Consider the following 14,929-nt stretch of genomic DNA (forward strand, 5'->3'; position numbering starts at 1 on the left):
AATATTTTGACAACGGTCTATGGAGTCGTCACTTTTATTAGCTAACAACGGTCTATACGAAGTCGTGAGGATACAGTTTTATAAATCTGTACATTTTACTACCAAATGGGAAAAAGGCGTCCCATTTCCCCCATCCTGCTATACTTTATATTTATCAATCAATAGCCTGTTTGGGCGGGTAATAGGCCATAAATTGGTTCAATTCCTGTTTGTGGGTTTTGTTTTTCCATCATGCTCCAACCTTTAGATCAATCTTTTTTAAGATCAACTTCCTTCACTGTACGGGTGTCCTTACGCACAGTTTTCTTCCAATTAGAACCTTCATATGGTTAATTAAATGCCTTTTACTTATTTTTTTTTACACTGTATCGTTTGTAGGGTGAAACGGTCACGCCTTTTATCCAAAACATTATTTTATTTTTTTTATCAATAAGGGTGTTTTAACAAATATTGTTTTACCGTTACTACCTGTTTACTTTCGCTTTTGTAAACTCTCTTTTTCTTCGTTATCGTGACCGAAGAGACGGAATAAATTTTATTCATTCATTCAGCATTGTATGAGTAAATTTAATAATTAAACGTTGCAGTAATATTATGTAACATACGCAAACTTGTGCGCGATGCAATAATGAGGTACGTAATTCATTTTAAGAATGCTTAAAATTAAAATTAAATCGTTTCTGAATACAGAAACTCATACGATTTAAAGTATAGTAGTGTGGGGGAAAACGGGACACCTTTTTATTCTTTTTCTCATCCCATTGGTTGGCAAATAAAGAATATTTAAATAATATAAAGCCGTTTCCGTACGGCTCTCATAGACCGTTGTAAATTGATTAAAACACGATCAAGATAATTGAATGTTATGTTTCAAAGGATATTATGAACATTTAATGTTTGGATAATATTTTTCTACAGTATATATTACTATAAGAAAAAATGGATACCGTTAGCATATAATAGCACACACTAACTTTTTGATTGTTATATTAATCAAAAAGCTTATAAAAAGTCGTCGGAATACTGTTATATTTCTGTTAATATTCTTTGTTTACTATCAAAAGAACGAAAAACAGAATAAAAATATGTACCATTTTACCCCAATTTACTATATATATATAATTACAATTTCAACATGAAATTTTGTAATGTATAACAAAAAGAGTCGAAAAGTTTTATGACTAACGTGGTAATAGTTTGTATAAAAATGCAATTTAAGTTACATGGTTGACACTAAATAAGTTCCTTTAACTCATTCGATGCAACATTTACACCTGACTTAGAGATTTCACTTTCGCTTTTCAAATTAACATTCAAGTTTTCACTAACGTATCCCGGCAGCTGACAAGCACTTTTCAATCTCTGAAATAAAATATAAATCATTATGAAAGTCAACCTGACAAGGTGATTTAAATAACTGCAAGATACACTCGTAATCCGCTATTAGTAAGATACAAAATCAAATTTTGATATTTAGTGGGGTAGGGAAGATGAGACACCTTTTCTTTCGATTTTCCCTCCCATTTGGCAGTAAACAAAGAACATTTAAAGAATTATGAAATCGCATCCTCACGACTCCCATAGACCGTTGTTAATTGTTTAAAACACGATCAGGATATTTTGATACTACGTGCTTAAAACTGCCAAGCATAGGATCAGTAAGTGCACTCATGCGCGAAGAATGGTCACGTGGTCTCGTTAGCGAACTATCACTTAAGTATACTGTGGTTAAACCCAAGCAATCATACAAAAAGAAAGATTCTACCATTAATGAGATTGTATTTTTAGTTCATACATACCGATTTAAAAGTTCCAGTACCCGTGATAAGATGATATATTGCAATCGTAGGTATCCAGATAATGGACGAGCACGCTATGAGTAATCCTAGACCTTGTGCCCACGTTGGGTACACATACACTTTGTTGTACGTTGCAGGTGCGTAGAAGTACACGTTACAAATCACTATAATCTAAAATTTAAGAGGACTTTTTTAGATAAAGAAACTTGCAAGAAATGTGGTATATTACTTTGTACCGATGTCCATTTCCCCCACCCTACTATAAAACAGTAAAACAAAAGTTTTTATTTGCTCTTAGAAATAATTGGGCATGAAATTCAAAATGTCCAGTCTGTAATCTGCACATTGAGTCTAAAGCATTATTTTAAAAACTGCATACATTCTTTTAATTATTATGAATAAAGTATTCGCTTACTGTAAGAGAAGCCGGGGTGACGAATCTCCATAAATACTTAAAATAAAGCAGAGCCCTCGGTCCTCGGTTAAGTATCTTTCTCAAACAAGCCAAGTAAGCATCTCCGCCAATCCAACCTCCAGCCAGGGCTTCAAAGACACATAACGTCGTTGTCGACCACCCGGCAGCAGCAAAAGTGTCCATCAAATTAAACACGTAAATTCCACCCTGTTTAAAAAAAAAATGCATGTTAAATTTAAAACTTTCTTAACATAATCATTGAGTTGTCTGCCAAACCAGATTAAAGAAATGACAAGAGAGCTAAGCTTAAATGAATGTGCACGCACACAATTCGACTAATACAGTAACACATAAAAACAAAAAACAATTCGACTAATACAGTAACACATAAATGTAAAAGATATATTTCATGTATAGTAGACTGAGGGGAGATGGGACATCTTTTAACTACTTTTCTCATCTTATTTGGTTGTAAATAAAATACTTTTAAATAAATATAAAACCGTATAATCAAGACTCACATAGACTTTTGTTAGTTGTTTCCAACATGATAGAGATTTTTAATGTTAAATGAAATTTATTTCGTCTCCTCGGTCACGATAACGAAGAACAAGAGAGTTGACAAAAGCGAAAGGACGGGTTGTAACGGTAAAACAACAGTTGTTAAAACACGCTTATTAATAATAAAAAAATAAAAGAAAGAATGTTTTGGGTAAAAGGCGTGACCGTCATGTTGTGTGCTAATAGTGCCCCATCTTACTCAACAGAACAATACAACATATATGTTAATTTACTTTTAATTAAAATACCAAACTTACTTCAGTAGTCATTGTGATTCCAACAACACAGAAAATAAATGATACAGTGGCAATGAACAATTCCTTTCCAAATCTGAACGATTGAATGCGCGGAAAGTAGTCCAGTACACTGGACGTCCAGCTTTCCATAAACACAAACTGTTAATCGAAGTAAAAATATAAACTAAAGTTCACTATTTGTTCAACTTTATATTCAATTCGCTTTAGCCTCGCGAAGCCGGAAAAACACACTCGTTATAACACGGGTGTTCTATTTAATACACCTCGTGTCAGTTTACGAGTTATCGTGTATGTTACTTTGTAGGTGATTATTTGTAAGGTTTTTTTTTCTGTTTATATGTATAGCTTATAATATGGACAACCCACTAGTGACCACTGAGTTGTTGCCATTACCGTTAAGTGTCTTGCCCAAAGACATATACGCCCGCAACGATAGCAGCGACGAGCCATGGACTCATTAATGTATATTGCGTAATACCGTTTTACAGCAATGTCTTACCTGGCTATCAAAACCCAGCAAAATTAGGGTGAGAAAAAATAAGGCACACCAAAGCTGTGGGAGTGGCAATAGTGACAACGCATGTGGATAAACCAAGAACACAAGACCTGGCCCAGATTCGGCAACTGCTTCGACAGTGGTGTTCTAATAAATGTAGAATTTATATTTAAACGCTATTTCGTAACATCAGTATTTATATATAGTAGGGTGGGACAAGATGGTCCATGTTTTCATTCTGTTTTATTGTCCCATTTGGTGGTAAACATAGAATATCTACAAAATTATGTAACCGTAACTTTACGACCCTAAAGTAGCGTTGTTAATTTGACACTTAGTTGACTTATAGATCCTTTTGTTGTCGACCAGTTGTATTTACACAGATTCTTTATCAATCATTGTATAGTGTAACGTGTCCATTCATTAGAGCTAAGATTTCTTATTATTAAACATACATTCAGGGATATATGGGATACTATTTGTTAACGATAACTACAATACCCCCTACTATATATAATATAATGTAAAGTGCCTACTCATTAGAGCTAAGCTCTCTTGTTGTTAAACACACTTTTAGAAAATATTGGATATTATTTGTTAACGATAACTATAATACCCCACACTGAAGTCTAAAACAGTTTTTTTTTTCTGACATTTTACTGTTTTGTAAATACTCTAAATAAATGACGAGTAGACATCGAAACATTGTAAGGCAAAGCGTTATAATTCCAGAAAAGCTATCAAATTTAAAAATATGCATGTCAGCAAGATATAATATTATTTGCAAAATAGGAGTAGCGACCACGCTTATTTTCTTTCAAATAAATGTAAATATGTTTTTAACTGGGTCAAAAAGGGTCATATTTCACCAGCCAGTCGTATAATTTGTAAATAACATATTTTATCACATAACCATTATAGAAATACCTGAGTTTTAGCCATAAAGCCAAGTACTGAAAACACAGCAAAACCGCTCATAAAACTTGCCCCACTGTTTACGACCAACATGAAAAGAGAATCCCTGTCGTATAAAGCTACATTAAAACGTATTTAACATGTTATGTTCTCTTTTAAATTACTACGTTTAATATTTGATCAAAAGGCACAATATATGGATAGCAAGTCATAGAATACCATTGTGGGCGTGTGTTTTTGTGAGCGTGTTTTTATGCACACTTTACATCCAAATATAAATTTAATGCTGTTTAATAGAATGGTTTATTACATTATACTGCTTGTACGGTGTAACGGTATAACGACTGTCATTGTCCCACCACACGATGATAAATAAGTTTCATTACATTTATTCTCTTCTGTAGTTTTGCTCCTTATTACCGTTATCGAAGGGAAAAAATATGTTTATGCGTTCACATGGTATAATTACTCCAACCCAGTGGTCACTGATGGTAATTCAGGTTAACATTTATACATAAAAAATATCCCCAAAGATTGCAGTGCTGTGGCAAAGTGGTTAGCACGCTTGCCTCTAAATCAGAGGCAATGTGTTCAAGGCTTGTCGTTGCTACTATTGTGGGCGTATATGTTCTAGAGCAAGACACTTGTCGGTAATTGCTCCAATCCAGAGGTGACTAATTCTAATTCTAATTATCAGCCATAGAGAAAAAACAATTAAACACGAAGTTTAAAAAGTTACATATGTTGCAACTGATAAGCTGGCACGAGATGTATGAACACCGTGTGATAACGACTGTCATTTTCCGGCGACGCGTGAATAAAGTAAGTTACATTTATTTACACACACTTGGTAAGCAGGCACGAAGTGTATAAAGCTACCACACAGTTGTTATAACATGGAGTAGTCAGAATTATAAACCATAATAAAGTAAATTGTTAAGTGTTATATTATTCTACTTACCGTAAAAGGTTATGTTTAATCTTGTTATAACTTCCAAGATTTACGATTGCACCAAAGCAAATGCCGTAGGAGAAGATAACCTGGGATGCTGCAGCCATCCATACCTTAAGAAATATAAGTCTCAACAATAATATATATAAACTTAAGTATATTTTTGCCTCTTATACTATTACATATATTTTAGGGTGGGGGAACAGGTGACACCTTTAGCACATTATATTTAAATTACTTGATTAAGTTTTAAACAATTAATAACGTTCTATAAGAATCGTGAGAATACGGTTTTAAAATGCTTTAAACGTTCTTTGTTTACTACCAAATAAGACGGGAAATAGAACGAAAATGTGTCCCATCTTTCCCCACCCTAACTATATATAGTTGCTTGTTTATATCTTACCTTAACATTGGCCAATTTATGAATTTCAGGACGAAGGTAATACGTTATCCCATTAGCTGCGCCGTCCAATGTCGCTCCACGTACTATCATTATAATTATCATTATAATTGGGGCCGTTGCAGTGAAATATACGATCTGTCGGAAAAAAATACTATTTACCATGTATGTAACTTTGTGGGTAAATATGTTTTATTTATTTTATATATGTGTATTGTATGGTTGACAATTTCAACACCCATTAGTGACCACTGGGTTGGAACAGTTGCCAGTAAGTGTCTTGCGCAAGGACACATACGCGCACAAACCAGAAGCAACAAAGAGACTTGAATCTATAACTTTGGTAAAGGGAAAGCGTGTCATGGCGTCGGGCATATTTGGTAGTTTAATTGATAAAAAATGGTTTGTGTTTTATTTTTAGACTGTAATATTCAAATTTTAACCTTAAAAGATCAATGCTGAATGATATATATATTTATCCTATAGCGTAACGAGGCAACAACTGTAGTTACAACACGGGTGTTATGGTTCATATAAGCACCTTATGCCTGTTCACGAGTTATAACGTATGCAACTTTTATGAAACTATTTCAGAACATTTTTAAATCTTTTTGTATTGTATTACCGCTAACAATTTTGTAATTTGTAACTGTTTACTTTATCCTCGTGTGGCCGGAAAACGACGGTCATTAAACACGGGTGTTATATTTCATAAACCTTGTACCAATTTACGAGTAACCATGTATGTACTTTGTGGGTGACTATTTTTTTGGATTTTTTTTATGTATGGCTGATAATTTGGACAACTATTAGTGACCACTGGGTTGGAGAAATCGCCGTTTAGTGTCTAGCTCAAGAACACATACGCCCAAAATGTTATTTCAGAAGGATTTCTTCATATTTTTGTATTGTATGGCTGATAATTCAGACAGCCAATAAAGGACCACCAGTTTAAAGTAATTACAGTTAAGTGTCTTGCCAATACGCATTACCTTTGCAGTCCATCGTACCCCTTTCCAAATGCAGAAATAACACAATATCCAAACTGCAACCAGGCAAAGGTAGATAGGCCATTGTACGTTTCCCATTTCGTCAATACCCAAAGACTTATGTAAGACGTTCCTTCTGCAACAAAACAAATATATATAGTACTGGGGGGGGGGGGGTAAGACAGGACACCTTTAGCACATAATATCCAAACATTCCGATCGTGTTTTAAACAATTAACAACGGTCTATGGCGGAGCCGTTATGATATAGTTTTATAATTCTATAGTTTTATAAACCAAATCCAAGCTGTCACTTTAACATACTTGGTAACTCAAAAGCAACCATTGTGTATAAAATCACTACACAAATAAATAGTTTTTTTTTTAAAAGTATGCTTTGTTCAGATTATCTGCGCTACTGACAAGATTATATTATAGCACACATAAATTAGTAAATAAATGAATGAATGGAACTTGTTTTATCATCGCGCGGCCGAAAAATGACAGTCGTTATACCGTGAATGTTATGATTCAACACTTCGTGCCAGTAGCTTACAAATTATTTCGTATGTGTAACTTTGTGGGTAAATATTTTTTGTTTTTTATACATTCATTTATTTGTGGCTGATAATTTGGACAACCCATTAGTAACTACTGAGTTGGAACAATTGCCGTTAAGTATCTTGCTCAAGGACACACACGCCTACAATGGTAGCAGCGATGAGCTTTGAACTCATAACCCATCGGATATAGACGTTAGAGGCTCGCTAACCAACTTTTCTACGACGTCGACACTTACTCCCAAAATTGCGTAACTGAAGAAGTAGCATTTCTATTCAAAGTCCCGTTCGTTGTATTCAGTATAGAAAAGCAATCTGGTGAATTGTAACCGTTGTTGCAATGCGTCCATTCAAGTTCAGAGTAAAAACTCGCGACAAGATATCGTAATGCCCATGCGATTATAACTGGGTAGTATACGTTGCAATACAAAAGAATGACCCCACTTGCTAATCCAATTCCTGTGAAAAGTAACAGTGTTTAAGGCAACTTATAATATAACACGAAATTTTCTAAATTCTTTAGCATCATATTCATGCCCACTTTTGAGTTACGGGTATATAGTACTATGGGTACGTAAAATAAACTTAGCACATAACGTCCAAATATTCTGATCGTGTTTTAAACAATTAACAGCCGTCTATAGGTGATGTAGGGATACGTTTTTATAATTCTTTGAATGTTCTTTGTTTGCCACCAAATGAGAAGAAAATATAAGGAAAATGTGTCCCATCCTCCCCCACCCTACTATATGTAACTTATAAGTGTTTGTTTAAGTTTAAATGGTTAGTCCATTATATTAAAATAGGATTAGAGAAAAAACTATCGGTAACCGTTTTGCTCAAGGACACGCCAAGTGTAGGTTCGACCAGTTACGAAGCAACCTCTTAATAAATACCATACAAAGAAATTGGTAATTTAAGTATACACCTTATGCGAAGCCAAATAACTGTCCCATCTCACCTCTCAGAAGTGGGAACATATTCCATGCTTTGAGCAAACCTATTCTTGAAATTTGACCAACAGAAGTCTCCAGAAAGAACATAGGTAAGGCGATGATTGCCACGAATATAAAGTATGGTATCAGAAACGCCCCTGTGGTAAAAAAAACTTAATTAACGGCTGCGGTAAAATATGTTTTATTACAACAGGGGTGTTTTAGGTTCATACACCTCGGCCCACTTTCAAGTTACCACGTATATGAGAGCAACTTTGTGGGTGTGTTATATGTGTGGCTGACAATTTAAACAACCCATAAGTTACCACTAGGTTGGAGCAATTGCCGATAAGTGTCCAAGGACACATACGCGCACATTAATACAGGGACCAGCCTTGAACCCATTACCTCTGCTTACTAACAGACGCGCTGACCACTTTGGCACGGCACCGGACCTTGTATGTATTGCGCGTTTCCTATGACCAATCGTATACCAATGCTAGCATATAACAAAGTAATACTAGTACACTGTTGAAAGACTTTGCTGTGGTATTAAAACGCTGAAACCCTGTCTTGATGTATAACGTATTTCTTCTCGTCTTTGTATTTCTCTTTGTAAAAAATGAAATATTCCCCTAAAAATAATTACCCACAAAGTTACATACGTGGTAACTCTGGCACAAAGTGTATGAAAAAAACAGTCATCCACAAAGTTATATATACGTGGTAATTCGTAAGCTGCCATGAGATATATGAAACAGAACATTCGAGGTATAACAACTGCCGTTAGCCAGCCGCGCGGGGATAAAATTCGTTATACATTTATTTTATCAAATGCACTTTTTTGTTTTGTGATGTAACTGCATGGATATATATATATTGTGGTCGTGAAGATACGGTTTAATAACTATTTGAATGTTCTTTTTGTTTACTACCAACTGCGACGAGAAAAAATGAGTAAAAAAAAATTTTCCCACCCTACTATATTACACACAGTTATATTAACGAATTAATAGTTTAAACACACGTGAATTATACCTTTCACAAAATGTGCAGAAGTTGTATTTCGCATACAATATCGCGCACATGACCTTATAAAACGTCGAATTGTAACCTATAGTCCAAGGTTTACACTATACAGCTTGAATGAGCGCAGTAATACAGTCGCAAGCAAGACTAAGCGAAGCATGACTTCTTTAAAAGAAACATTTCTAAGTTTAGCTGCAGTCATTAAATGAGTCGTAAATTCTGAACTGAACTTTAAACCGATACAATTGAACTTTAAACCGATATAATTTATGATCTTGACAGTAAATACGAACGTTATGACCACATTACAAAAAGTTATATATTTCGCATTTTTTTAAACGTAAATAAAAGGTGGTCAATTGTAAAATTACACACTAGCGTAAACTTTATAATAAATAAGTTTAAAAACTTACCGCCCCCATTTTCGTAACATAGATATGGGAATCTCCATAAGTTCCCTAATCCCACAAAAGCACCGCCAGCGCTAAATAAAAAGTCGAAACCTTTCTTAAACGTTTCCCTAGTATCGGCCCTACTTTTCCCAGCCATTTCTTAACTAGTTTTTGGTTGACTGGCCGTATTGGAAACTGTGTATTTTTGGAAGTATTGCTATGCTATGTTTTGCCTTCTTCGTACGTAAAACAATCGAGAGAGTTTAAGATTAGTATTGCAAAATGGAAAAAAACCAAAACTGTACAACAATGTTTCTTAGCCCCTGGGTCGCCCAAAAAGTGGGTCACAATTGGATTAGGTCGGTTCCCTACTATAGTGTGAGCGGATTTTGTTACATGTAAAACATATTTATTGTATGCTGGCAAAAGTTAAGAAAATGAAGTTTTAAAAATTGGGTCATTATTTTTATTTTTATTTGGGTCACCTTTTTTTATTGTATGCAAGCAAAAGTTGTTAAAATGTAGTTTTTCAAAATTCGTCACCAAAGATTAAATATTAATTTATGTTTTCTGTTAACTACCAAATGGGTTAAGAAAATAGAATTAAAAGGTGTCCCATCTTCCCCCATACTACTTTATAGACCTATTAGGTAAGATGGGATATCTTTAGCACATAATTACAGTAGCCCAGCGCTCTTAAACGAGTGATTAACTGTTTAAAACGAGATCGGGAAATATGGGACTTGGGTGCTAAAGATATCCCATTTTACCCCATATTACTATAAGAAAAAAGGCGCAGTGAACTAAAGTTATGTATAACTCAATACAGATTGCATTCGTAGCGCTTCTAAAACAGTTGTCAATTGTTTAACACAGGATATTTGAATATTATGTGCTAAAGGTGTCCATCTTACCGCACAGTTCTATATGTTGGAGCATAATGTAATCGTTTATGCTCCGCTAATTTGAGCCAAAGGGTTGTATACGGCTCGCTAAACGGCTATAATTGATAACGGCTGTATCGTACCCGAGGGAACATGATGCCGCTACCATTTAGGGGTTGGCATTTTCCCAGCAGCAGTAATGAATGAATGAATGAATGTAACTTACTTTATCCTCGCGTGGCTGGAAAACGACAGTCGTTATCACACGAGTTTTACACCTCGTGTCAGCTAACGAGTTACCATGTATATTACTTTGTGGGTGATTATTTTTTTGGATTTTTTTTATTTTTATTTATGTATGGCTGATAATTTGGACAACATTAGTGACCACCGGGTTGGAGCAATTGTCGTTAAGTGTCTTGCCCAAGGACACATACGCGCACAATGGTAGCAACGTCGAGCTGTGGACCCATTACCTCTGAGTTACCGGCAGGCGCGCTAACCAATATACCACGGCGCCGGCCGATTTAATGAGTAAACTTATACTGCATTGTGAGTTTAGCAGCCACGTTTTTTCTGTCCTTTTTTATCTGAAACTTTTTCCATGAGTTAATTTATAGTAAAGTGGGGAAAGGTGGGACAATTTTAGCACATAATATCTAAATATCCTGATCGTGTTTTAAACAGTTTTTATATGTGACATTTTTACTTAAGTATAGTTTTACCCGTAGCATGTGTAAAAGTAAAACGACTATTGTTTTGTTGCTAATTACCTTCTCTTTACTGTATTAATTTACCTAATCTTTGCTACTATATTCGAAGATATAAATAAAAAAATATTACGTGTGCATAGTAACTAATGTGTTGACAAAAGTTGCAAGCCGTACATAAAAAAGTGACACCTGTATTATAACCACTGTCGTTGCCCCACTACGCGAGGATAAACATGTTTTTGAATAATTATACCTTGCTGTCAATTTGTAGTCATATTAATTCTATTAAACACACACACTTGTGTTTATACTGTACAATGTACAGTACATATTTAAATTGCTCTGGCGAGCCGTCTAGCGGCAAGTAGCTACAGTATTTCGAGCAAAGTATTTTTTCGATATGGATTTTCTGTTTATCATTCAAGATTGTGGTAGCGAATTTGACAAAGTAAAACTTTAGATCAGAGATTTTTGGTTATGGCCTAAAAAATAAATCTTTTTGATTAGAAATTTAGGAAAACCTGCTAGAAAAAAGTAGGAGATATTCGTAGCCAAAATACCCCATAGTTTTCCGGACACCGCTATCTGATAAAGTAAAGTAAATACAGGAGATGAGATATTTTATTTGATGCTTCAAAAGTTGCGCCACGAAAAGAAATATCTAAGTTAAATTTACTTTAGTCAACAATAGGTTTATTATTATACAAAATACATTCTAATGCTTCGTGCCACAAGAAACATCATTTTAATTCTTGCAAACTGAGCTTTTCTGTGCGTCCAATTTAAGACAGAAGGTATCCCCTGTAAAATAAAATGAATGAATGTAAATTATTTATTCTGGGATGCCAGGGCAATGATAGTCGTTATAACACAGGTGTTTTGTTTCATACACCTCGTGGCTGCTTACGAGTTACCACAAATGTAACTTTGTGGGTGATATTAGTTTTTTATCTTTTTTTTTATGTATGTATGGCTGATAATTTGGACAACACATTAATGACCACTGGGTTGAAGCAATTGCTGTTAAGTGTCTTGTCCAAGGACACAGACGCCTACAATGGTAGCATGACAAGCCTAAGACCTATCTAGGTAAAAAGCAGCCATTGTACCACAGCCATAGACACCTAACTTGGTCAAGGTACCCATATAGTTTTAAAAAATAAAAGTTTAGGCTGACGAAAGCATGAACATTTCTCTTGCCACTTTATTAACTTTTATTTCGGAAATAGACTGATCTTTTCAATATCACCACTGTATAGTGTTTATTTTTGTAAATATAGGCTATTAAATTGTTTATTCACTTATACTGGGTACTAATGGCCCATAGGTATTCTGGTTCATTTTCTGGGGTGTATATGCATACCCTGCATACCCATGTTAGGCGCCTATGGCCACAGCACCAGTCATATTCAAGTTTTTGTACCTAATTCAACATATTCATAAGAATATACTCACGGAAGCTTCATACGCATAAAAACTCTGCTCATCCCGAAACTAACAAGCACAGATATTCCACCAATAAGCATAAGGAGTGACCGGTTCAGTTTTGGGATATTAGGGGCGTTTGCTTTGTCCAAAATAATAAAACCAAGGCCCCCTAAAGAGAAGAGAAATGAAGCAGCAAGACCCTCCATGATGTATTGTCCATTTACCCTGAAAAAAAAAGGATTTAAATAATAATACATGGAATAACATAATTTTTGTTTATCTTCCAAAACAATTGCGAATATTATACTACCTGTAAGCAAGGAATGCAACTGGCTTAGCGTTTCCTTTATCGTCAACAGTTTGTCCAACACTTGGAGGTTCCACTATGATGTCATAGATGGTTCCTGTGAAAAATGACACCAAATAAATAATGATTATCAGATGCTCTCTTCTTTGGGTAATTTTAGTTGGTCGTGGTCATTATTTGAAACCATGTTTTTGAGTCAAACTTTATTCAGTGTTTTTCAGTCTTAGTCGACCGACTAAATTTCCGTGCATTACTTACTAGACAAGTAAGTTGATCAAAATCTAACAAATAAAATAAACGTGCTAGTGAAGAGTCTTCCCCACCCCCACTTATTTGCTAACCACTAACCACTAACTACTAACCCCTATAACCACTAACCGGTAATCCTGTCGCTGGTGACCAGTGAAAATTTTGGTCTCAAAATGTACCTTACGTCTCCCTGATACTCGCTGTATAATTTTTTTTTAAAAAAACTCGGGCGTTCGTATCGAAAATTAACTTTGAAAATGCGCGAAATCGTGCTGCGTCACCGTATTTTCCACACGAGCCGGCAAAGGTTAGATTATGACGTCATAGAATGCGTATTACAACCTTTGATTTCTACGTTACAGATTACGTAATTTGTTAGTTTTTTTGGATTTAGAGGTTACGGGTTAAACGTAGGGGTTAGGGTTGGGTTAAGGGTTAGGACTTGGGGTTTTCCCTAACATAAAACAGTGCGAAAAACACGATTATAACATGCTGTAACGTACGTAATATGTCACTACTGTGACGTAACATATCGCTATTGTGACGTAATAAATCGTTAACCTTACGCAAGTCAGGCGAATTACGGTGACGCAGCACGTTTTCGCGCATTTTCAAAGTTAATTTTCGACACGAACGCCCGAGTTTTTTCAAAAAAAAATTATACAGCGGGTATCAGGGAGACATAAAGTACATTTTGAGACCAAAATTTTCACTGGTCACCAGCGACAGGATTACCCCACTAACCATCAACAACACCTAACCCCCTTGGGGGTTAGGGGTTAGTGGTTAGCAAATAAGGTGGAGAGGGAGGGAGATTCTTCACTAGCACCAAAATAAAATGTACGGGACATTTTTTTCAATTTGGGTATAAAGCTCACTTCTAAGTTACTAAATATTAAATATATTATATATATAACTAAAACAGCTGAAATTAACCATTTTATTAAATTTTAAATTGCTATTCCTATAAATAAATTACATTATATATATAAATATATATATATTATGTACCTTTAGGTTTTTTATAAAAACTAACCTGCGGTGACAAGAAAATAAGACATCATTACGATTGCGAATACGACCATTGCGGATGGTTGTCGAACCCATGACGGTTTCTTTAGCTTAAGATTTGGACAAACCAAAAACTTAAAGGGAAGGCCCACAACTGATTCCATTATTATTTCACAAATATCTGTCTCAAAATATAATAAAAGTTACAAAAAAACGCACAAATCGAGCGAGTTTAACAAAAAATGGTGCTGCTAGCGAAAAATCTCATGCCTACGTTATCTGCTAACTATTAACTAATAAACAATAGCTACTAATCCCTAACCAATCCCCTACAACCCCTAATTACCATCCAATAACGCTTCCCACTAGAATTTGTGTCGTACGGAAGGATTCTTCACTAGTGTTAAAAACTTACTCGTCCGTTCAATTTCTAAACTTACAGAAGCGATGCCACGAATACGATGACGCGTAAGGTAATTCCCCTCCTACGTAACGCAGTGACGTCACATAGCAAGGGAGCTGATTTCAACAACAAAATTTGGCATTTAAATAGCAATAATGTTTATGGATGTGTTTTAATAGCAATTTTGCAATGTATTTGGGACGAGCCAAAAATTAAACGCATATATAGCATG

At 35.0% G+C, this 14,929-nt stretch overlaps 2 protein-coding genes across 2 annotated transcripts; both read right to left on the reverse strand.

Annotated features, from left to right (window-relative positions):
• Nucleotides 1-522: 522 nt before the first annotated feature.
• On the reverse strand, nt 523-9,986 carry LOC149734671 (sodium- and chloride-dependent taurine transporter-like). Its single transcript, XM_089879937.1, has 12 exons — nt 9,724-9,986; nt 8,308-8,439; nt 7,586-7,805; nt 6,791-6,923; nt 5,802-5,936; nt 5,405-5,508; nt 4,456-4,549; nt 3,532-3,675; nt 3,033-3,170; nt 2,215-2,421; nt 1,800-1,970; nt 523-1,362 (listed from the first exon to the last, which is right to left on the reverse strand). Exons 1-12 carry the CDS (start codon nt 9,857-9,859, stop codon nt 1,234-1,236), a joined length of 1,743 nt encoding a protein of 580 aa, XP_089736063.1. The 5' UTR covers nt 9,860-9,986; the 3' UTR covers nt 523-1,233.
• A 1,916-nt stretch (nt 9,987-11,902) lies between these two features.
• Nucleotides 11,903-14,506, reverse strand: LOC149734672 (oligosaccharyltransferase complex subunit ostc-like). Its single transcript, XM_089879954.1, has 4 exons — nt 14,320-14,506; nt 13,038-13,131; nt 12,755-12,952; nt 11,903-12,100 (listed from the first exon to the last, which is right to left on the reverse strand). Exons 1-4 carry the CDS (start codon nt 14,456-14,458, stop codon nt 12,082-12,084), a joined length of 450 nt encoding a protein of 149 aa, XP_089736080.1. The 5' UTR covers nt 14,459-14,506; the 3' UTR covers nt 11,903-12,081.
• Between the last annotated feature and the right edge of the window lie 423 nt (nt 14,507-14,929).

Source organism: Ciona robusta, chromosome 6 (genome assembly GCF_009617815.1).
Source record: "Ciona robusta chromosome 6, ASM961781v2".
Classification (NCBI taxonomy): Eukaryota; Metazoa; Chordata; class Ascidiacea; order Phlebobranchia; family Cionidae; genus Ciona; species Ciona robusta.